Source organism: Pungitius pungitius, chromosome 13 (genome assembly GCF_949316345.1).
Source record: "Pungitius pungitius chromosome 13, fPunPun2.1, whole genome shotgun sequence".
Taxonomy (NCBI): Eukaryota; Metazoa; Chordata; class Actinopteri; order Perciformes; family Gasterosteidae; genus Pungitius; species Pungitius pungitius.
Genome location: NC_084912.1, coordinates 10,841,195 through 10,866,893, shown reverse-complemented (window position 1 = coordinate 10,866,893; position 25,699 = coordinate 10,841,195). Strand labels below are relative to the sequence as shown.

Genomic DNA, 25,699 nt, shown 5'->3' with positions numbered 1-25,699 from the left:
TCGTTGATCTGCCATTTAACTGGGCATTTCTTTTTTTGCATGAGCACCCTGTAGGCTCGCTGGGTGGGGGAGTGGCGAAGTGGGGTGTGAGGGGTGGTGGTGGTGGTGGGGGGGGGGGGGGGGGGGGCTGACCTCCTTCTGAGCAACTGTGGTCCTTGCAGTGTCTGGCAATGTCTGGTCATTAATAACACTCGCTGCTGTTTTTCCTGCCAAACAGAGCAGTGCTTTGCAGGCACCATGACACAAATTAATTCCCCTTATTTATCTTCTGGCACCAAGGCCGGCAAAGGCAGAATAACTGTTTATGGAGAAAAAGGACAGAGAATTATAGATGGTGTGTTCTTGATGGCAGGGCCATTTGTTTCTAAGCTGAGTCTCAAGATGAAGTTCAAAACAATACTTTTTATACCAAAAATTACTTTGTCAGCTTTTTCATTATCAATCCCTGACTAAGAGATTTGTCTGGAGTTTCTGTGTTGTTTATGCTTGCGTGCTGGAACGTGGCTATATAATGGATGGATGCATCACACAACTAGTTGACAAGTTGTTCAAACGGATTTTGTTCCTGGCAAAGAAACTCTTATGAAGATTTGCAAATGGGATTTTAAAAAGATATGCTCCTAAGAAAGTGTAATATGGTTGAAAGCTTCTTTTCAAATTATTTTTCAAACTCCGTCAGAAATGAGGTTCATGGTTTTCCTTTAACTGATGATTGCTAAAAGCTTGTGTGTGAATAATACAAGTTTCTGCACAGAGTCAATGTCTGTCTACATGATGTGTAGTTGAAAGCCTAATAATTGGTCCTCTCGGTAAAATTGCAGCCTGACACCACCTGAGAAGAGTCAAAAACGGTTTCTATTAACTTAAAGAAATCTGGATCGTAACCAAGTAGATTAAGTTCTGCTGAGAGAAATCTGCAAGCTGATGACTCACTGACTTTTCCTGAGGGTATTCAATCCATGTGGGCTAAAAGGACACAATAGACCTGATTGTCTCTTTTTAGCTACTACTATTAACTTTTATACCCTTTAATACGATTAAATGTAAATACATATTATATTAATTATTTTAAGTTGTAAATCGGTTATTTGGTGAAATTGCACTTTCTTGTTGGATCCTTCTGTTTGAAATGCACTTATTGCTAAAGCTAAATTACATTACATATAATGTAATGTAATTATAATTATTACCGTTATTACAACAACATTTCCTGCATAGTTAAATTGTGCATCATTTCCGACAGAACATACAGTGTGGACTCCATCGCCCTCGGTGTAGATGTTCCATCTGTGATGTCCCACAGGAGCATGAGCACGACCACCTCCTCATTCAAATTTAAGCTGCTCCAGCTCCACTGACAGTGAGAAATGAATTTAATAGCCAGAGAACAGCTTGTCAGCAGTCTAAAACCCCACAATGTGAGGAGCCTTTTTTTTCCAACTCATCTCTGAATCCCCCGGGTTGTGCAGTGGGAGGATATTGGAAAAATTGTAAAATACCCATGTCAACATACCGTTTTTTTTTCTCTGCAATGTACATATGATCCATTGCCTATTCACTGTGAAGCTGCGTATAGCGGTGATTCCTGTGCTTGAACTCACATGCGTAGATGAGTTACATGTATCATGAGCGGAAAGGCTGAAGCTCCCTGTAATATATAATAAATTCAAGTTTGTGTTTGATTAGGTTCTGTCGCAGTTGTGTTACATTGCTGCTAATTACACTGCTGTTCCAAACGTCTAATGAAAACGACTCACTGAAGTGATATTTGATTATATTTAAAAGCTGAAGGGATGAAAATGATGGTGCCGTGCCAACATTTCCGGCCAAAGATACTCCGTAGAAATGAGCAGGCAGTTAAACAGAACAAAGCAGTCAAAAATAATTTTAAAAAGGAAGCCAAGGCGCATAAGCCCTAGATCCGGCACTTTGGAGAGAGTATACTTTACTTCTCATTTTTACAGAGAAGTCTCTTCAAAGATAATATAATGTTTTCTTACTCCCTTTCCAGGGAGTGCTCGGAGTTGTATGAAATAATTGCACTGGTAATGTGCCTCTGGGTACACTGGAGGCTCATGCATTGCAATACATGCAACGATGAGAACTTTAGGAAGGAGAGAAACCCAATCAGTAGTGCATCGGCTTCACCACTGCTCTCACAGGCTGGAGAACAAACAGCACGGGGTGTTGTACCTTTTTTATCTTCATGTAGTGGTGCACTGCAATAGTCTCCAACGGAGCACCTTTAAAATGAAGCAACGTGAGGAGGGGAGGGCCACGGCTCTGCAGATTCCCATCTAGCTGACGTCTCTCCAGGGGAACGGTAGTCAACTCATGGACGCGTTGTTGTATTTCACACCTAATGATGTGCAATGCATCCTCCCTCTTATTTGCTGGCCTATTTTAGTCACTGACATGGCTCGGAATTAAAAAGTAAATGCAACTATGTACAGAATGTTTCCTTGAAACTACAATGCTCATACAAAAAACCAACAACTCCTCTTCCTGTACTCCACTACTAGCTGTAAACACTTTAACATGTAGATGCATACAACAATAATGACAATGTGATTAATGATTTTTCACTGCTTTTGAACATTTTAAATAAACATCCCTCAAGGTAATCTTGAAATATGACGTTTGAAAATGTGTCAATAATGTGTCATATGTGAGTAAATATTAAATTAAGGTTAGGGACATTATCTCAGTTCTATTAAAGCATCTTCCTGGACTGAGTAATATTGTTCTAAAGCATAAAATACCAGTGTTAGTCCCTTACTGCCGCTATTCATACAACATCAGCTCCCTCTGTACTTCTGTGTTGATAACTTGTGATAGATGGTTTCTTCTATGGTGTTGAACGAATACGTCTTAATGTCTGGTTAAATGATTTTTAGTTTCCACTTAACATTAAGAAACCAACTTGAATTTCATCCCCTACGAGGCAGAAGTGCCCATTTGAACGTTAATCCCCAGGAATCAGCTAGAGAGAGACCCAGAATATGAAAGAGAGGCTTTCTCAACAGAGCACTCCCTCGCTACTGTTTAGGAGACAACTTTGCTGAGCTTTGATTTTTAATCAAAAGTGACCCTTCCCAATGCCAGAATTTAATTTCTGCAAGTAGGAAAAATGTGTGTGATCTCAGTTAAGGTAGATAGTATGGCCCCTCCGACACACTCTGTGATGCTGCTGGATAAAATCTATTCTCATGAAAAATCTTGCATACTCTAGCTTTAATCAAAAAGCTGCACGTAAGCTTTGTCGGAGTTCTTCAATCAAACCAATGGGCTCTGGCACAAAGCACCTCCTCACAATGTTCAAAAAGCCCCTCTCAGAAGAGCTAGAGGTGACGCTGGCTCCCTTTGTGGAACCAATATGTTTTACATCTGTGTCGCTGCAATAGCAAAAAAAAAAAGTGTAAGTCACACAAGATCAGATTGTTGCTTCACCACTAAAATCAGTAAAAGATGGTGTCATTTACAAATTCTGCTTGGATAGAAACATGTATTTCAAATAGATAGATAGATCCCGCTAACTGACAATTATAAAGCCTAAGGACAAATAACGGCTGACTGTGAACAAAAATGGAAATGAATAACACTGTTTGGTTTGACAGGCACCTCAACCCTTGGGGGCCTTGCTATATTAGTGCATTCAGGGGAACATGTACATTTTGACAACTCCCCGCTGACCTTCACCTGAGCTCAGCGTGCGAGAATTATGGCCTCAGCAGGGCCATCTGAAAGCAATATATTTACTGTTCATTATGTCGCTCCCTACAGACAGCACAGGGTTTATCAAGCGCTAACAAAATGAAATCTCCTGTTTAAAAAATCAGCCTCTCCCATTTAAACAGGGGAATGAGCTCTCTTTATGAAAAGATTATGAAGGAGAAAACATTGTTTATCTGAACAGTTATGAAACAAAAAATATCAGATTTAACTTCCCTTTGATGCAATGGAAAATAACAGGAAAATAGTCACCCATATACATTTCTTTGTAAGAATGCCATTACTCAAGCAGCTTAATTGTAGTAAGATATATAATTGAGGCTTGTGAAAACAAACCGGTTACAGTGGGGACATTTTAGATTACTAAAACACTACAGGGAGTAACCACAAATAAAACAATATCTTTAATGTATTATTCATGAGAGGTGTGAATACCAATCGAGAGAAGAGATGTGGATGATAAATTCAATTTTTTATCAAATATTAATATCAATATTCATGTATTCTCCTGATCAGACCAAAATGAAGAAATCACTTCTATTGTTCATAAGTGAAAAGTTGCACAATGAAATAATATTATTTTGATTAGAATGATTCTTCTCATCATTCTCTTCTAAAGGTTGTTAAAAAATCAATAAAATCAAGCACAGAAATATTCATGTAATTTGGATTCTACTCTGTTGGAGCTAACCCACAAACCAAAAACAAGAGTGCACTCATGACTCAAGACTCATCGATACAGCAGCAATGAATCAAGTGGCGTCATGTGATCTCCTGTCTTTCATCAGCTATCTCTCTCTCTCTTTCTTTCTCTCTCAGGATGTGTGGGCAACTCAGAGGTGATTTGAATCCGAGGAGCGGGGGGGGGGGGGTGTGTGGGGGGTAGGAAATGAGAGGGGAGGGCCAATGAATAACTTAAGTGAAAGTGAAAAACAAGATGAGCAGCAGAAATAGACTCATAATAAAGGAGGATAGTTGTATGACTCTCCTTAGCTTCCATCTGTGAACTGCTCATTTCCAATTTGGGCCCATTACTGTGTGTGCTCCTTTTTTTGTGAATTGGTCATCAACACAATGAGGGATGTTAAAAAGGGCAATGCATCCTCGTGTGACAGCATGTGTGATATCTCAAGGAGTCGTTGTGTTTTCTAAAAATAATCAGCGATATCGAGCCGCCCTCATCCTGGCAGTGTTTTACCAATCTGATGCTTCGTCACCCCCACGGCGCCTGAAAACGACTCCAAAAGCGTCCTTCAGTGTCGGATTGAGACGCAACGGGCTTTCATGTTGCAACATTGTAACAGAACTTTCTATCGGTTGATACAACGGATAAAAAGTATATATGCCTTCACGAGGCAGTAAAAGTTCCCTTGAAATAATGTTTTTGTCCCTCGGGACATGTTGGTCTTGAGCGTAATGACTCTCGTTTTGGATCTCCCGAGACGAATTGCCACTGACCTCCATGGATTTTCCAGGGCATAGTCGATTGGAAATGGACTATTCAATTTCCCACAGGCAGCCCGGTCATTTTTTCGCTGTGCATCATTGAAAAGGGAAAAAAGATATTCACAGAACGCTGTATCAAAAGTGCAAAAACTCTCCGGTCCTAAAAGTAATGTGATTTATTATATCTCATCACAAAACTTAACCACTAATGGGATTATCATTTGAGATGTAAATGTAACAGGAGAAATATATAACAAAAGCAGCTACAAGCACCTCAAAAATGTTACAAATATGAAAGAAGTTAAAATAAAATAATAATGTGTTTGTATAGGAGTATAAGTGATCTTGTTTAGATATTCACATCGTATCCCTCTTCCTCCACGTGCCTGGTAAGTGCCATGCTGCAGACTCACGGTGTAACGGGAGAAGATGAATGTACCATTAGTGACGGCTGAAAAAACAATCTCTTTGAAGGCAGATAAGCTACGGACTTCCTCTCATAAATCACCTGGGCAAAGCAGCACCGCAGCACCATGCGTCGCTCTGTAAACATCTATTGTGGAATTTTTATTTTTGTCTTATCTCATTATATATACTGAAAGAATTTATACGATATATATATAGCGCATCACAGCAACACCTGGTTGCTTTGCGTCAGTGAAAGCCAGTTACATGCCCTCACGATCTAAAAGCTGGACTATAAACAATCCCACATGCAAAGGATGCATTTCAGTCTACAGCTGAAGTATCGGTATCTCCACTTTATCTGTTTTCAGAGTCATCCACTCCCCTCCCCAGCCAAGAAATAGAGTTTTTCATCACTGCAGTCTCTCACTGGCATCGACCGGCACTATTGATCTGGAGCAGATCTCTTTCCATTCGACCTATACCTGGGGAGCCAGAGGAGCCTTGTTCAAATTGATTCAACCTTTTTATTCTACTTTCTTGTTTGCTCTGTCCTAAGATATGTAAAATGTAAATTCTTGTCATAAAAAAAAACCTGATTCTGATTTTGGTATTTTACCAATATTGATCTTATGCACAAGAAGGAATGCTGAAAAGCTGTGGTTAATGAAGACACGCTACTGCTTAAATGATTTAGGATGCTGGCAATGAAGCAGACACTGGCACAAAGAGCCAGAAGTCCATCAGAGGGTCCTGGTGTGTGATAATACACGTTTGCTCTAAACAAACAAATCAAATTTTCTTTAGAAGGAAACAACTCACGGGCAACAGTGTTTTTCGTCTTTCCTTCATGACTATCGTCCCCCTCTGTGTCCTTTATAATCACATGGCGCTGTGTTATAATCCCCCTTTATCACATGATTCGATCCAGACAGTATACCAATCCGTCCGTTACTTTCTTTAAATCCCTCTCTCTCTGTCTGCTTTAAGTTGTTCAAACTCTCTGTGTCTTTCTGCTCCCCCCTTAGGAGCAGAATATGTGGTAATGTATTAATCTGTGGAGCTTTATAGTTCAGGTTTGCAGATCTGCCATGTCTGGATAGACAAATCTCACTCCAGGCAATTACAGTTATTTTGTCTGCGCACCTCACAGGAGTCTCTGTTAAAGCCTTTGTGACCCATCAAGCACAATTACCTTGTTTGCTACAAACACTGATGGCCCTCGGGTGGTAATTCAAACAGGTGAGCTATGTAGTGCAGGCAGGAAAAAGGCACACTGATATGTATTAAGTAAAATAAAATGAGGAATAAATCATTGTGCATGAAATGTTATAATATTTATTTTAAATAATCATTAAGTCCACCAAGAAAACTATGAACTCATTCCTTTATCGAGCTGCAAACAAAATACATGTTGCTACTCTGGCTACCTGATGGCCATATATTTTTGATAAATTATAGTAGTAACATGAATGGTTGTAATATATAGCTGAAAATAGAAGTACATTGTTAAAAAGTAAAAATTGCATCAGTTAAAAAAGATGCATTCAAATATTAACTAATTCAGACCCCCTGCTTTCCCTGGATGTGAACTGCACCACTAAGCTTTTATGTCCAAACTAACCATAAATTCCAAACTGTGCATCCAACTAATTAGTGGCAATAACAATTTAACCGCCTCGGCTTATTTGGCCTTACAGTTTACATGATTGCACTGTATAAATCAAATAGCCTACTGTTTTTACGCACTGGATTCTGGTTTCTTTTTTGTACAGTGATGTACAGCAATCAATATGTTTCCTGTAACTCTCAGCTGTCTAAAAGCCATTTTGTGAATTCCTGTGCCTTCCAAAGACGTTGCATGGCTTTTTTGACCTTCTGTCCACCTGCCATATAGGAACAGAACTTAACATATTGAAATAACGGGTCTTATTTTGCAGCTTTATTTATGAGATTTTAGTACGAAGCCTTCAGCGCTGCAGGAGAAATTTATGTTTGCCAGCATTTAGCTGACTAAACTCTTACGGAAACGTAGTAAACACAGATTTTAGAAGCCACATGGATGATAACTAGAATGGAATTTTTAAATGGCCAAGCGACAATCAATGGCTGCTTTCATTTCTTTTCATACTGCTTTCTTCTAAACTATGCCTTTCACTAGAGAGACGTGCACGCGTTCCCTCTTGTTTGGTTGCATATGAAAGCATTCAGCAAGCGCCTTGTTTAAGATGTAGTCACAGCAGTTTTACAGGCATTGATACAGTAATTAGTTGGGAATCCCTTCAAAACTGACACTCAATGCATATATAAATGCTGCCACTTCATTGCTTCTTTAGTAGTCTACCAAACCTTTGTGGATGTACAGCAACAATTACACTTCTTAGAAGTTGCCTAGAGTGCTCTGCTGCATGAATATAATGAGGGTGTTTGTGTGAAAAAACCTGTAAATCAGTATTTCGTCTTTTTTTTAAACTTTCATCATAAGGATTAAAATAAGTTTAAGGCATGAGCTTGATTCCTTATTAACTTTGAAATATAGTTAGGTCGACAGGAAAATCTGCTTAATCTAGCAAAATAAATGTCTGCTTAAAAGCTTCTCTGAAAAGTATTAGCAAAGATGTGAAAAAAACTGGCTTTTGGTACTCAATTAAAACCGCAATGCTGTGACACGGTAAACATTTCCTTCAACTCCATGTTTATTACTTCTTGGTGAGATTTTCTTAAAGAACTGTTTGAATATGACAGTAACGGCAAGGTAAACACATCACTATAATGGCAGCCTTACATCGTTCTGTGAGCGCTCAGTTTTTACTGTTGAAAGCTTTGCCTGCTGGAGACAAGCTGCACACAGGATGTCTTCTTCATAAGAACATCGTTGGAAGTGGTTTATCTTCAGTAACAGTAACTCTCCTTCAGAGTTAACAAGGTAACTCCTTAGGCCATCAAATGCTATAGTAAACTAATCTCTGACCCAAAATATTTCATGTTCACTTTCTGAAAGTAGAACTACTGATTCATGCTATTTTTTAGCTTAAGTCTTAAAGAAAATGCGAGTTTTCAGGAAAGAGGGGGACGGTGCGATCCATATGCCAGATGTGGAGATGAACCCAATTTAGTTATTTTTCAGAAATTCTGAGCAGCTTACAAACAGCCCTTACACTGGCCTCTCACTTATTGAGAATCTAGATGACCACTCACTCTAAGTGTTATTATCTCTGATTATGCCCTGCAGGAAAATCAAGGCCACCAGAAATAAACATCAACACAAGTGCAATCCTCCCCACAGACGTTTTTATTTATCTAAAAAGAAATGTGCTTACACAGGTGAACCGGGAGGAAATATAATCCTGAGGGGAGTCAAGAGAGCTCAAAGTATTTCACTAACAGTGTTCAAGGTTTCATGCAAAGATAGAGGTTTCGTCTGTTGTTGATTCAGCACACACCACATGGTATTGTGTTACCTGTCAGACAAAGCAGGCACGGCGTCTTGACGGGTTGCTCCATCACGTGCAACATCATCTATAACAAGCGTGTTTTCATTGCTCAGGTGCAGTGTGCTTCTGATCGGCCACGTTATGGTTTCTCCTAAAAGCCTAGGACCCACGCTAGGTATAATTATCCTCAGATCAAAATGTAACCATTTCCTGGTATTTCCCTCCACAACTATTTCTACCCCACCATCACCTTCACCAATACCAAACATGCACATGACCTAACACACACACCACTGTCACATTTTACCCGTCATCTTTCAAACCTAATGGCCAAACCTAAATGCAAATCAGAGAGGAAATACACACGCCCCGCAAAGGGTGGAACCAACGTGCACGTCTGCTCCACATGAGCTTTTCCCTGCTCAATGCAGAAGAACAAGGGCCTCTTTTAATCATCTCTCACTTTAGCCCTCTGTGTAGTTACTTTTCTACTGTTTATTTTATGTGTTGACTGTGTTCATATGTTAGATTAGTCCTGTTTTCTTGATTCGCCTGTGCAAAATTCAAGTAATTATTATTATTATTTTGCTCTGGCACTATTTCTTTGAAGGTTGCTGTGAAATGACAACCAAAAGATGGTGTAATGTGAGACATAGAAACTGGTGGCATTTGGTTCTGAAACACTTACTTTTTTTTTAGAAAAAGTGAACTGTGACAATTTAATCATTTTGAAAGCTGAATAAAAGGATAAACATTACTTTGAATGTAACTAGAATTATTCATTTTTAAGTTTTTAAGTAATTGAGTAGTTCAAAATCATACTTCTCATATATATATATATATATATATATTTCACACTTAAGTATTACTATTTGATCCCATCAATTGGCCATGTTCATGACACAGGTACAGCTTTATCAGCATTCTCAACGACACAAATAAGCGGAAAAGTATGTTTAAACATCTACTCATTTTTGCACATTAAATACAACACATGTGCAAACAAGTGAGAGGAGGATATAATGAAAGGCACAATTTCCTTTTTCAAAATTGAAAGCAATTACATTAGAAAGAATGCCAATTTGGAAATAGACCAGTGGTACCTGTAAGCCTGTCTGCACAGCCTGCAGTCCCTCTTAAGCTGCCCATAGCAGTTTATTGTGATGACAGCAATTAAATACACAGTGATTTGTGTGCCGGGGGTATTATGACTTATCCTACAGTGTGCCCGGCTCTTTAGAGCTGAATGGAAAGAAGGTTTTAGCAAACCAGCTGAAAGCAGCACACATAAACCAGCCCATCCCCAAGGGACCAACCATGAAATAGAGAATAAACCATACCAGTGGTTAACGTCACACAGGAGGACCTCATAATACACAATATCCTCACAAGCTTAAAGCAGCAGGTCATTAACACAGGCATGGTCCGAGTTCCAAGATTTAATGCTCAAGTGGGGATATGTGTTTGTTGCTACACAGTACATAACCTCGACTGAGTGTGTTTCCCACTGTACCACACTGGGAACAACTAACAGTGGCCCAAATTAGAAGCAGTGTGCTACATATGTCAGATTTGTGCCTCACCAGCATTCCCTCAATGTCTCCCCGAGGCCTCCCTTCTGCCCTGGCTAGACCTGGGGCTTGGTGTTTCAGCCAGATTTTGCCATATAGTGTACACTAAGAACTACGCTACAACAGCATCAAGTGTGTGTTAGAGCTCTGAAAGAGCTTTGATAGTCAACGCTTTCATTATTTGACGAGTTTAAAACTATTACTATTGCAGTTTGAATAAGAAATACAAATTTTAGAAAAAAAACAATTGGCTGCAGAAATGTAAAGTTTCTCAAATCTTTAATTAAAGATAAGAATCGTATGGGCTGAATGTATGTTATGAATATGTGCAATGAAACGCCAACTGGTATCCACTTGTTGAACCAGGAACCAGTAGGAGTGAGGAAAACACTTACCTTTGGAGGTGGAAAAATACATCTCTCCATTTTATCAAGCACGATGGTTTCATTTGCGTGTGTGTAAATGTCATTCATGTGTATATCACCACGACATTGACTTCCAGCAGCAGAATACCTGACATTGCAATAATTTTAAAGTAAACTATAGACAGTTTGAGTTCCGTGCATGAAGTATAATGTGTTAGATTAGGGGCAATGCCTCATTTTGTTGGTCTACTTGAGCCAATGCTCTTATGTTCAGATACTTTAGAGCGGAGGTAATGCTTGGCCTGTGTTACACTAAAAGTAATGCGTTGGATTTGAAACTTTAGTAAGAGTATACATAAGACTATATTTAAGATTTGCACTGCAACTTTAACTAATGGGCCTATCCTTATGCAGTGGAAATTATAAAAAATAAGCAAAAGTAAACAGCGCACAACTCTATGTGTACTATTACTTATACTTATAGACAATCTGATTGATTGGTTTGTGCCATTGCATTAAACGTGATACTTCGATGTGACAATAACAGTGGACATGTTTTAACAGCGTTTAGGCAGCAACAAATAAATTTACATTTGCACAAGTAGACCAATGAGATTAAGTATTACCTCGGATTGATAGTGTTCATCATTCAACGTGAACAACGTCAGAAAATACTTCATGCATGGACCGTTTGATGACTTACCTGTTCACATGGTGCTTCACAAGTATAATAAAAGACAGCATTTAACATACCACAACATGTATGTTTGGCAAAATAGAAATGTTCCAAACTGCTTAAAACGATTTGCTAAACTTACACCATAGCATAGTTATACATGAAAGCAGCCCGTAAGATCAAGGAAAACGGCATTCAACTGAAAAGACTTGAACGTGGTATTGTTGATCAAAACCTTTTGCGTTTTTACTTACACATGTCATTCTCCAATTATCCATTCTCCAATTAGTAAAACACACACAGTGACAGTCACGTTAATGATTAATCACTTGTTATATTTGGCCTTACTTCATTGACCAACTTGAAAGAATCAAAGTTTTACCTTGAATGCTCAGAAGGGACCTTAGTAGCCAAACTTCCCCTCTCTGCCCTGAGGAGGAGAGTCAAATGGCAAAGATCAGAAGTCCACTTACCCCACAATAAGAAGAGGTGATGATCACAGCCAGGATGAGAGGCCCACAACACTATGATCCTCTATATATCCTCACCCAACAAACCCCAAACCCATTATTTGAACAAAAAGAGTGTAGTTACCCCCTGGCTGGAGGTGGTGGAGTACTGGAACTAGGACAGCAACTATTGTGTTCATATGCCGATGTGAGTCTCTTATTATTCTCATGCATCAAGCAGAAAAAGGTGACGGCTTAAACATGTGAATGCAAAGGGAACACGGCACCTACCTTGGATATCGATCATATATAGTTGAGAAAGCAATTTTTCAAGTGCCAATGACCATGTTTACTGCATTTAGCACGAACACTGCTGTCATAGTTTCAGGAATTCAGAGAATTTAAGGGTTGTACCTTTACTTTTACCTATAAGATTTGATGAAAATGTTCCATGAAGAAAGCAGATTCCAGACAAAAAAGGGAGAACAGAAGCAGAGGGGACACTAATAAGTGTCGAGGACAGGTCGGGCAAAGGAGAAATAGGCTCGACGGCTACATATATGTGCAGATTGAGGGGAATGTGGGACAGTAAGAGGTGACAGACGAAGGACAGTTGAAAGAGAGTAGCAACACGTCACGTCCCTGCTCTGCTGCATGATAAGAAGAAGCAGCAGCCACACCAAAGGACCGATGAAGATAGAATGGACAGATCGTCTGTGCATGACAGATGAGGATTACCATAAGAATTTAGTGAGCTAATTCTCCACCTAATGCATTATGTTGTAAATGCAAATAATTGAAGTCACATCATAACATCAGAATTGCACAGTAGATGTGAATAATAAAAAATGAAGGAAATACGGACAGAAATGATACTGCTACCCAGACGAGTGGGGAGCAGGAAGCCAAATGAGCTCGAAAAAGGGGTCATACAGAAAGAAAAATAGTCACTGGGAGAATGAAAATCAAGTAGGTCATCCAAAATAAGCTAAATCGCAGCCCATATATGAAGCTTCAAGCCTGAGTTTTGCACAAGAGTCATACTGTATGCAAACATACTTCTGACCACAATGGAAGCAGGAGGGACATTGGAGGAATGATGGGAAAAGAGTAAGAGAGCTCATACCTTGGTCGCCCATCATCAGGTGTGCGGGACCTTAAAGGAAAATAAGAGCACAGTCAGCAGAGAACAAAGGATCATGGGAAGCTGTGTGACACCGACACGCAGGCATCTCTTTCAGAGCAGATGCCTGTGTTGCTTAAGGAGGGCTGGAGGAGTGTTTGGAGAGGAAAGAGTGGGACGGAGAGAAAGAGGAGGGCAGACAGACAGGGTTGGTGCAATGAGCATTTAGTCAACCACTGGAGGTTGCAATGCATCATCGGGCCACTTACTAGTCATCATTCAGAAATATAAATTCAAGGACCTTCTTTTTATTAAGATGAGAAGTGCACAGACTATCCTCCCACATGCCCGTGAGAGAGTGTTCCCTATGCACAAATATAGCAGTAGACTGTTTTACCTTCACCTCCAACAACTGTCAACAGTGAGTCATACTTGCAAAGAAAAAGGAAGCTGATTGTCCAAGGTCTGGTCACCGTTCTAGGAAGGAGCTTCTTGTTAGCCGCCAACTAATTTCAGTGCTTTCCTTTAGCAAGCTTTTCTTACTGATAGAGGAAGAAAAGCTAGCGTGTAAATTGTCATTACCCAGTTTGAAAATCTCCATGATTTCAACCTCAAGTTACCAATAATCTCCTACTTCTCCATGGAATCCTAGTGGACCAAAAGGAACGATTCTTCTCATAAAACAACCAACAAGACATAACCAAAAAAGAACTGTGCATTTGATTGAGAAACCTAACCTGTCCAAATTCTCATCTCATAATTGCAAAAATTATTTGTATTAATAACACTAATCTTTACACTAAATTAATCTGTATTGTATTATAATAATAATAATAAAATAACATTGTTTCGCAGCTAAGCCTTTCACACTTTAATGTTTTATAGGTTTTTTTTCTTTCGTTCTCATCATTTCTTTTTATCAGGAATCATTTTGGCCTGAGCGTCGACTCTCATTGTCCAAAGCCCTGCTTTTTTATTCTATTAATTAAATTATTGATGAGGAATTCCAACTGAGCTCTGAATAACCCCTGATAAAAAATGGTGAAGCAGAAAACCAGTAGTATTCTAAGTCTACTCAAAACACTAACACAATGTATAATCTTTTTTTTGCAGTTAGCTTAATCATACACATGAATAATCATCGCTGTAATGTGTAAAAAAAACAATTAAAAAAACAATTGAAATGAATAAAGACCAGATTAATGCGACTTACCAATCCATTTATTTCATTGCCATTACCAGTGTTAAACGTTTGCTTACGTTTATCTTAATTAGAATTAGCCATGACAATGTGTGGGCACATAGAATTTAGCTACAATGGAAAACAGACGGACAGAAATACCCACCTTCAGTATAGTTGTCTTCTGGAAGCACAGACAGGCAAAGAGAAAGAGAGGAAGACATTCATTAAGCAGCATGCAGACTAGTACTGGCCATTGCATGTCGTAACCATGCAAGGCATTAAACATCACATGCAAGTGACCTATTGTAAATTCTGCAAAGGAAATGCTATGGATTTGCCTTCATTATGTTAACAAACCTTTTCGCTCCTACACTAACCTGGAATACACCAGATGTAACTGTATGAGCCCTTCTCGATATTTAATATAACCATGAAGAAGTAAAATCTTTATTGCGGGTGAAAAAAAAAAGGGGGTTGCTGCTAAAAAATTGAAGAAGCGGTATTGATGATGATCCTTAAGGGGATAAACATCCGCAGGCATCAGGCCGGTTCTTATAAAATCTTTGACTTTATTCATTCTCCGAACATTAGGTTTAGGTTACAACAACTATGTAATTCAACAGACTCAATGGAATCTGTGTGTAGTGTTTTTTAAGTAAAAAAGCTGCTCGATATGTGATGAAATGCATTGAAAGATATTAACCCAAATAAATAATAGGCTGTGGTGAAACAGGTTTCAAATTGGCAAGTGGGGCCTCGTGACTGAAACTCTATCAGGTGACGTGGTCGCTGTCGTGAACGCAATTACCAGTAGGCATATACTGGAAACGCAAAGAGGAGATTGGTTCCCTAAATAAATGTACATTAAGGAATCAAACTGCCAGGTTACAAAACATTGAATAAAAAGGAATCCGAAAAAAACAATTCAATGTGGGTTAAGTAATAAAACAAGTGACATAAAAATCATGCTACCAATGTGAGGAAAATATGGGTTTGAGAGAACATGCAAAATCATTGAAATGAGAGTTTGTAAGGGCCCAAAACAACAAAAAACTGTCAGTCGACAGTTATATTCACCAATAAGTGCTTTTGATTTGCTTGAAGACTAATTTCATGCTCAATATTTAAATTTTCAAAACCAGAATACAAGAAAAACACGAAATTGCATTTTATTTTTAACTTTTTGATATAACATTGTTATGGATTCTTGATAAGTAAACATGGAGTGAAAGTATGAACACAGTAGCATGCAATGTTTAATAACCATTTGTATAATATCCAACAATGAATGCAATTTTAGCGATGCGGCCAGTTGGCACAAAATTGCTACTTCTTAGTAAACTCCTACCTCTGTTAAATGGTTTCCTGCCCAGAATGAACCGTTTTTTTGACCCAAAACTTACCATCACCACTGGTTCCCATTCCAATTTAGACATCATGCACAAAAAAAACATCCAAATCCCAATTTTGTGAACAAATTCCAATGCAATGGACTATTTTCACATGACATGAAAAAACCAATTCAGTTCAATTGTATGTAAAATTTGTTTATCATTAATTTTGTTGTCATTGTGAAGCACTATTAGCAATGCAAGTAGCTCATTTATCTGAGCCCTTGCTATTTGGTATCTGTATAGCAATACTTAATTTGACTTTTGAAACCAAAATAATTCATTAAAAAACATGTGAGAGTTGCACACATCTGTTATATATTCAATCATTTTTTTCAAATACGTGAAGCCTCATATATTGTGAGGATCTTATTTTCTGTGGTTCTTGATTTCAGATTAGACATCAACAGTACATTAAAAAAGTGCAGTTTGTTCACAAAACGTTGGCTTGATGATGAAGAGCACGCTGCTGAAAAGGCATTCTGACGAGGCAAGCGTGAAGCTGGTGGCTGCAAAATGACCTCATGAGACATGTGAAATAGAAGAATGTCGACCGTTTGTCAAGACCCAAAGACTGATGTGGACATTCATCCCACTAATTTTAATTCTAACAGTGGACCTGTTTAAGAGCATTGTTCTAATGGTTTATTTTAAACGGTGTAGAAGGCTATTGTGCATTTACACATGTAACATTGAGTTGTAGGGATTCCCTTCCTCAGATTATTAGTGTCCTAAAACAAATTCAAAAAGGATTAAGAGACACAAAGATCCATTCGTCTTAATGAAGTTAGCTTGAGTAATGTAAAGCCAATTCTATTAGGAACAAGGGAGTAACATGGTTTTTCTAACACAGTGTATTACTGAGAGAATTGAATTTGGCAAAAGACTGTGCCCAATAGTATTACTAATTCTTGTGAATCAAACTTCAGCAGTTTTCAGTGGCCACAGGAAACAAGGTGTCATTTGGATGTCTCCTGGAGGGGAAGCAGCTTTACTCTTAGAGCAAAATCAACTGATATGGACCATTAAAACAAGCCCCCTATCACAACCATACACACACACACACATATACACCAAAACACGCACTCTCTTTCACAAATGTACCCAGCTGGTTGCATTCTAATCCAGAGACGTAAATCCATTTAATCCCCTTGACAAAGTGATCCCAGTGCTATTGTGCTAGTAACACTACACCAAAATGCACTCAACTGTCTATCAGATGATCTGCATCTCTGAGGGTCTCGTGCTGTTGATCATGCACATGGTGTTTAGCTCACGAAAACTAATAACATTACTATTCAGGTCAATGCCAAACTAAATAAAGCATCTGGTGTGCAGCAGCCAAAAAAAATTCAAGGATGGTAAACACTTAAAATGTTCCTTTCTGTTTGCCTCCTGCAGCCTTGATTTTGGAGCCTTAAAACAATCTTGCTTAAACTCGTTAACAATACCAAAGTAACAAGAATCCAAACATGTACTGATTCCACCTGGTCACATACTGACTCCTTGTCAGACCCCTTGGAATCCTGGGAAACATTGCACTTCCCAAATCAATAGCGTAAATGGAGACAACACTCTGTGACACAAACACCCATCCCTAACACCGACCTCTTGGTTGATCCACGGTAATATGGAGTCTTCATACGACGCCCGACTCACCCATAGAATTTCTTTTGAGAATTTCATAATGATGCCGATGAATTTACATTGTAGTCTCATGCAGACGCCTTGCGTGTCAGTATTAAACAACAAAGTGTTGGTATTTGAGGCCAACAGAATGAGAATATATACTTTAAAGTGCTACCATCAGCCAGCTCGACAAATTAAAACATCTATGTCTGTCCTACTCTGTCCATGAAGCAACATTCACCAGAGTTACCATTTGAAAATCTAAGAACATATTGCTTCTCTGAATCTACATTTTGTTGTCCACTCCTGTGTTTTTGAATTTGGGGTCCTGTATTATTGCACAGTTACAGCTAGTTTTACCATTTATTTCAACCAATTATTGTGCACTCCCTCAAAGGAAACACACCCCATAATTAAATGGTTCCTGCCCTTGTACTATTTTAATTATAGTCATAATCTTGTCTCTTCTTAAAGTCAAAATGAATGTAATACTCAACAGAATTTACAGAGGCAAATATGTGGTTGGTTCATTCCCATTACCCTGCCTAGTTTTGTATTTGTTCTTGTTATAAATAGGTTGTATTGGGATCCTTAAAATGGGTTTTGCAGATATCACGATTAACTGTAAACAATCACTAATAAGGTAACAACTTTAAGTGTGTTTTCTAGCATCTTTTAACAAACCGTGTGACATCTGACACTCCCCAATGAAAGCAGATGATTTCGATCTTCAATAGCCCCAAACTGAAGTAGCTTATCATGCCAGCATTGCTTTGAAAAAGTAGGTCATCAATGAAAATATGTTTTATTGAGGAGAAGCTGAAACTGTTCTTTAACAATCTATCTTCTTATCCCTTTGAAGGTGCTGCAGCAGAGAATTGAGTAAGTGGCCACTTGAGAGTTTAGGTGAGACTACGCAATGCGTGAGTATGTTTTTATGCTCTTTTGAAGCTTCTTTAACGCTGGCTTCACACTGGTCAGGAAAGACACACAAGTTTCAGAGTTGGTTGGTTGGTTCTGATTGCAGCTTTTTTTTACATTCTCATTCAACATATTTGTCAGCTGTGTCTCAACAGAGTACCAAGCTGACACACGTGCCCTCACACAAGCTGAGAGACAGGAAGAGAGACAGGGGCCTCGAAAACAGCAAAGGAGAATTATTTTCTGTTTACTGGCACAGAGAAATGCTTTTCTGCCATCAATTCAACAGCCAGACTATTGACACAGCGTGCTCTCTCTCTCTCTAGCATGAACCCGATGTTAGGATGCAGCAAACCCTCACTGCTGGTCTGATGCTGCACTTTGTAATCCATGACTGGCTAACGATAATGTGTCTTCTATTCTATTGACAGATTTGGACTGAAATCCTTTTCCCAATACCTGTCACATACTAAAAAGACCAGAGACTGAGTAGTACGTACTGCTCCTGTAAAATAAGTGTATTCATGGTCTCCCCCGACAACCCTCCCACACTTGTACTGCGGTGTCAATAATCAGGGTTACTAATGTCATCACCATACATGTAATAATAATGAAGAACAGAAGGAACGCAATCCATTGTCAGCCCACAAGGCAATTTTTAAAAACAATAGCAGGAAGGCTGCTTTAAAATAATTTGGCGCAGAGGAAAAAAAGCAAACTTCTCTCAGCAAAAGGCCAGGCATTCCACGGCACATATTTGTTGTTAAATGAATAATTTGACCAAATCCAGAGTAATGGGTTTAATAAGTAAGGGCTCATCTGTTAGTAACACAGGCCAAACCTAATGCATCTATCTTACAGAGGAGCGCTTACACAGCTCACCATCCCCCTCATTATCCTCCTCAAGCCACAGTAGGAGTGGAAGGAGAGGAAATGGGTAAAGTGGCCGTCCGCTCTGATGAAACTGATAGCTCCCACAGCTCTGGCTGGACTGCGCAATTTAAACTCTCACCAGCTGGGCCGGAGAACATGTGAACGGTGAACTTGTGTGAGGACACTGGATTCCTCAATTTTGAACAGTGTCCAGTATAATTTCAGCAAAATGGGAACAAGTCTGCTAAGACTGCATATTTGTTGCAAACGTCAATGGAAAGATGATGAAACTTTAATTTGATAATAGCAACAACACAATGGGAACATTGTGCAGAGGGGTCACTGAACGTGTTTGACTCTCAAAGTACCATTTGCCTGGACAGACAACATTTGAACCTCTATGACCCCACATTTTAGGCTTTCTAAGCATTCCGACTTAAATTGCATTTTAACCCATAGTTTACATTTTTGCCAGGGGAGCAATTAGGGGATTGGGTGTCTTGCTCAGGGACACTTTGACATGGCACATGGAGCAGCCGGGATTCAAACCGTCAACCTTGCGGTTCCCAGCGCGCCACCGATTTGTCTACTCGTATATGCTGTGGTCATAGGCTCATCCTTTGATATTAAAATTTTCTTTGTAGGTAATTTAACTATTCGCATTTCATTTTCAGATGGATAGTCCTTCTATTTTGTAAAAAAAAAATTAATCTACTCTCACGGCTGTGCGAGTTCTTCTCTGGCCTCGTGTTCATCACCCCCACCTACGGCTTTCCTGGGCCATCTAATATATCCTGCGGTCCCAGCTGATACCCACCAGCTGAAGATTTAATCCGTCAAATATTGTGAGAAAGAGATTTTAAAAGAATGAAAGACATTTAGAAACTGGCCAACGTGCCATAATGACTGAGCAACAAAGGTGGGTGATAATAGGATTCAGCATCCCGCTGCAAGAGCCCAACTTCAACGAAGAAGACCATCAGATCAGAAGATATCAGAGAAAGGCCAACCAATTGCGAAATGGACAAATGTGGTATTGAAAGAAACTGCTGTCTTGCAACAAGAACCATGATTAAGAGATGCCCAGATCAACAGCCGCCAGCTTTACCTCCCATTAATTTATAAAGAAATTGATAATTGGATAATTATTAAATAATAGGTCTCCGTACGTAACTATTTAGAAAGATTTGATTGATATAATGTAATTTTTGGGGTGGTTTGATGCTTAGTTCTGTTACCTGAAACAATCATTCTTTTAAGCAATCGCATGCGCTTATAACTCATAGTTAAGTTATTAATAGTCAGTACACATTTTGATAATTCATTGTTGTTAATACATTGTGTAATAACAAATGTTACAAATCTCAAAACAATACTGTATTGTCTACTACGTTCCACCTGCATGTGGAGCCTTAATGAATACTGACGAGAAACTTAACAAAGAAATGGTTGAACGTTTTAGGAAAAATATTTTGAAGGAGGAAAGATTTGATTTTTGGAGGAGAGTTTGTTGAAGAGATCATAGCGATCTCCATCTTACCATTAAAGCTGTTGCTTTTAGCGGAAGAAAGTGGTGGTCTTACAGTGTGCATCGTGCCTCCCTTCCCCCCAGCTGACACTCAGCAATCCCCTAATTCCTTTAGATTCTGATACTGCCTAAAAGGTAGTAAATACAAAAAAAGATGACTAGTAATTGCAACAACATGTGACCAGGCATACTCCTTTGTGAGGACGCCGTTGTACAGCATTGAGTTATCAGCTGCATGAGAGCAGTAACTAGCTAACCAGTGGGCCATGCTCACATGCACTAATATACACAGAAAGGCATGATGCAGCTATGTCAATTCAGCCCAGAGAAGCTCCGATTACAACCACACCAGATGGAGAGTCGCTTCATTCTCCACTCAGGCCAATACACTTCTATATATTTAAGTTACGTAGCAAATGCGTGTGTGGTGCTCTATGTGATTGAAATTGATGTCCAACCACATTTGTTCTGCAGCCATTCTTTATCCTAAAGGACGAGACAATAGCACGCTAATGTACTTAAAAATAAATAAATGGCATTCACTTTGGTGAGGACCAATCTGTATATGTAGCTATAACAAGTTTCTCGGGACGGATGGTGTGTGTGTACAAAAAAACTGATCCAAAGAAACAGCCCAGACAGAGAGGACTGGCGGAGCAGATGTGCGGAGGACCTCGTCATTCTTTTACATCTTGTGCTTCAGAATGATCCAACAGGATAATCAGAGCAGCTTACACAGTGGTTCTAATAACCTTAATCCCAGGATTAACAATATCTACGATAGTATTACAGGTGTTGAGTAAACCTTTTTGGTGATGCAGTAGTTGTTAAACACTCTTATATTAGTTTTTCAGAATTGCAACTGCCAAATGGCAATGGATTAAATGCCATCTGTTCTTCTTTGTTATCACATTCATGGTGATCACATTAGTATCATCTGATTATTTAATATTGCAGTACAGGCCTGGCGGAGGGAACCAAGATGTGCATTAATGTAAACTGCTTATTTTAACCATACACTCATCTCATTTGTAACTTGGGTATTAGAAATCACAGCTTCTAACTACGAACTACTGTTAACAGTGAACTACAAACTTTTAAAAAATTGGTAAGGAATTTTGAAAAGAAAGCTATTTAAGAAAAGAGCTGATCAAATAATCTATAGGGGTAGGTATATATTCATTGCAAGAAGGAACACACATAAAATCCCTGAATGTGACAAATGGCTTCTCCTACATTATTATTGTGGAGTTGTTTTGTGCTCAGTTATAAAGGGCTTCAAAGTCACATAAAATGTTTCTGAAAAGTGATTTGTCTTTGCGTTACCATTTGTACGACAGCTTTCAAATTATGGCAGTGCTCTTTCAACTTGTTTTATAGAATTTCAGAAGACTCTCATGAAGGATGACACCTAACCATCAGCATGAAAGGCAACTCATGTTCAAAGAGAAAATATCATCTGCAGCTCGGAATTTAACGAGGCACATACGGCTCTTTGCATCTTTTATTCTGAACCTGTTTATGGGGAGATCAAATCGTCCAATGATTGTGCAGCGTAGAGTACTTTTTCCGAAAAACAATAAAGGTAAGAAAAATGACGTCATCTATGATTTAAATCTGCTTTTAAACCAAGTCAGCCATGTATGTTTTGCCTTTCTTCTTGTGTTGTTCGTTGCTCGTATGATGTAATCAATTTTGTTCTTATTGTTTTACCATATAAAGTGTCTTTGAGTGCCTTCTAAAACACTAAATAAATAAAATGAATTATTATTAACGGTGATAAATAAATAAACAAGAAAAAATCTAAAGAATGAAATCCCAATACAAGCCTTTGTGGGTGCGCCCTGCACACTTGGACAAGTTTATCCGTGCTGTTCGACAAATCAAGTCAAAGGAGGGTTTTGTGTCACAGAGTTTCACAAACACCCTTTGACAGTCAGGAGCAGATGTATTTAAACAAAAATCCTGCAGGAAAATCCCCCTAATCTTTTGATCCCAATATCTGTCTTTGTACTAAGAGAAAGCAACGTACTAATAATCTACCTTTGTCTGAGTGAAGCTGCAGCAGCAGGCCTCTAGACAGAATGATTCTTTAAGAGTGACGTTGTGGCCACATGTTTGTGTGACATACAATGACAAACGTACCTTGAAGGAAGCGCCAATTCCTACTAAGGATTAATCTTGCTATATGTGTCACAAAGCAGTTTGATCTTTGTGTGAACTTTATGTGGAGAGCTAACGAATACTTTAAACCAAGTCAAAACATTTATACTTCATTGTATTTACATGGACGTGCCAGAACACTGAATAAAATGGCAATGGTACAATTGGGTGAATGCTTTCATCCAAAGGGACTTAAGGTACTCTGAGAATGGATGGCTCTGGTGGGAATTGAATCCCTTCGTCTTGCAATGTTAGTGCCACGCAGAAATAAGCTGTGGAGAGCTTTCTTCATCGCAGGTAGTATTACCACAATTTATATAAAACATATATACATAATTATATTTAAGCAATTGCTGATATATTTATATATATATATAACTCAATGCAATAACTTGGTCATTTGAATCCCGGCTGCCCCATGTTCCCCTTTCGAAGTGTCCCTGAGCAAAGACACCTAACCCCTAATTGCTCCCCAAGCATAATGTAATGCACGGGTTATAATGCAATGTAAGTCGCTTTGGATAAAAGTGTCAGCTAAATAATAGTCTTCATTTAAGTTGTTAAATGCACAGTTGTCTACCTTGTTGTCAATCACAAGTTGGGCAGCCACACAATTTGATACTGCCCACTTCTCACATCCGAATTTCCAGTGCATTTGTCCTTAGGGAAACAACTTGGCATAAAACAGGCAATTCTGATTACTGCTAGAGCATCCACAGAAATTTACGTTCTAATTAGTTCAGCAGCTTTAAAAACCAATACACAGTTTGCTGAACAGTCCCCACAAGTGTTGTTTTTATGTCCTGCAAAAGCCAGGATTGAAGGATTATTCTCCAAAGAAAGAAATCCTCTCTTCTTTGAGAGCAAAAGTATTTGTCGCTATCTCCAAAATCTTTTATCAAAGTAGCACTAACCAAAATGTGTATATTGATACAAAGCAATACCTTGGAATTGGGAAAAGACAAAAATAGACCTTTAGTAGAGGCTACTACTGCAAAAACGCCAATGTTGGACTTTTAACGCCTCCTCCATCTCCATATTACAGGTGATGTTATATAATAATGTGTAAATTCTTTCTCAGTCATCTACCTGAAATCCTCAATAACAACAATAAAGAATACAATTTGCCTTGGATAAACATTTATGAAGACGACGGCATGGCAAAGAACATGATTCATGTGAGCCTATACTGTATATTTTGCCTCTTGTTTATGTTGCACCACTTTAAGTTGAACAAATCTGTTGTGGAGGTATTGTGTTCTGTGACCACCAAGCTGTTGATTATGATTAACATGTTAAAAAAGAGGTGTGACATAAATTCTCTTAATGTAGGCTACAGTCATTCTTGGTCCCCTGTCATAATGCATTACAAAGACTAACCATTTCTTTACAAGGAACTAAAAGCTATTCCCTCAAATAAAGTGCAACAAAATCATAATTATTTACAGCATCCAGTCAATGTATTATTTGAACTACATAATGCATAAAACAAAATAAAATTACATTCTGTGCAGTCTTCAAATTTGCCCTCTTTTACTTTGCTGATTTATGTTTAGCTAATGGAGGATGAAATAAACATAGTTTAATTCTATCAGGGTAAAATCATTTATCTAATGAGAAAAAGGAGGAGAAATTCTAGGAACTTACTGGCCATGAAAACAGTGCATTTAAATAATTGTTTTGCCGATCAAAGGGATTTATGTGCGTGAGTGTGTGTCCATGTGTGTGTGTCGGGTTGGGCAATGTGCAACCTTGTGGTTGGATAGGGAAGATTTGACAGCTCTGGTCGCAAATCCTGTGAGCCTTTCATCTGATCAAAGCAATGCAACAGCTTTTACATTTTTAATGGAAAGGTAAATTTAAAACACCAATGTACTTTGGGGTTAATCAATGTATGAGTATGAGGTAAACTCTTGGGCTGCATCCTATGTTTTTAGTTTTTTAAGGTTATTTTAGAATTCAGCTTAAATCATCATTTTGAAATAATGTTCAAATAATATCCTTTATGCACAAACATTCGCAGTAGAAACTCTTTTTTCTGCTTTAACCTTGGAGCTAAGGGTGATGAGAACGCAAGCAGCACAACCACATTACCTTGAGATGGGGAAAAAAAATCTCTGAACTTGCTTGGACGTGCTAGAATACTGAATTAGATGGCAACGGTACAATTGGGTGAATGCTTTCATCCAAAGGGACTTAAGGTACTCTGAGTTCATACAATTTGAGAATGGATGGCTCTGGTGGGAATTGAATCCCTTCGTCTTGCAATGTTAGTGCCACGCAGAAATAAGCCGTAGAGAGCTTTCTTCATTGCGGGTAGTATTACCACGATTTATACGCTCTGGTGTAAAAGGAACAGTAAAAACATGGCTAGACAGAAATGTTAAATACAGATGATGTAACAAGTTCAGAGAGAACAGTCCAACAGTATTTTAGCTGAAACAAATTACAGACATAATGTCCAGACATCTACTGTATATGTTAACACATATCTAATATAAGTTGCACTAGTCAATATTTTGAATATTAATAATGTATCAATTAGCTATATGTAATGCGAGAGAGGTTCATGTTGTGATAAATCCACAGAAAGTAGTCCTCTACTCAAGGGGAGTCTACAGTTCCTGCTCTCTGGGGGTTTAGAGCTCATTGTGGCTCATTGTTTGGGTTTTACAACCCACAGCTTTCAGGGTCTAGTTTTGTCCAACTATCCTCCAACAGCAGTGGGAAGCTGACCCCTACCTTGAAAAAAACTCTTGTACGATACATACTCAGCATTAAACAGCTGACATTAAGTGTATAGAAGGGTT

The 25,699-nt window shown here is 38.7% G+C and overlaps 1 protein-coding gene across 14 annotated transcripts in view; it reads right to left on the bottom strand.

The window, feature by feature from the left end:
- LOC119214513 (neurexin-1a-like) overlaps positions 1-25,699 on the bottom strand; it is a 206,128-nt gene that overhangs the window by 174,474 nt on the left and 5,955 nt on the right. For 3 of the 14 annotated variants that reach the window (XM_062566568.1, XM_062566570.1, XM_062566571.1), the window contains exon 3: positions 13,205-13,234. The exons of 5 other annotated variants lie outside the window; for them this stretch is intronic. In XM_062566568.1, coding sequence (XP_062422552.1) covers positions 13,205-13,234 — 30 coding nt within the window. Of the gene's footprint in view, positions 1-12,011; positions 12,060-12,492; positions 12,505-13,204; positions 13,235-14,547; positions 14,566-25,699 lie in introns of all 14 variants that reach the window. 6 more of the 14 variants (XM_062566562.1, XM_062566565.1, XM_062566563.1 and 3 more) reach the window with 6 other exon arrangements.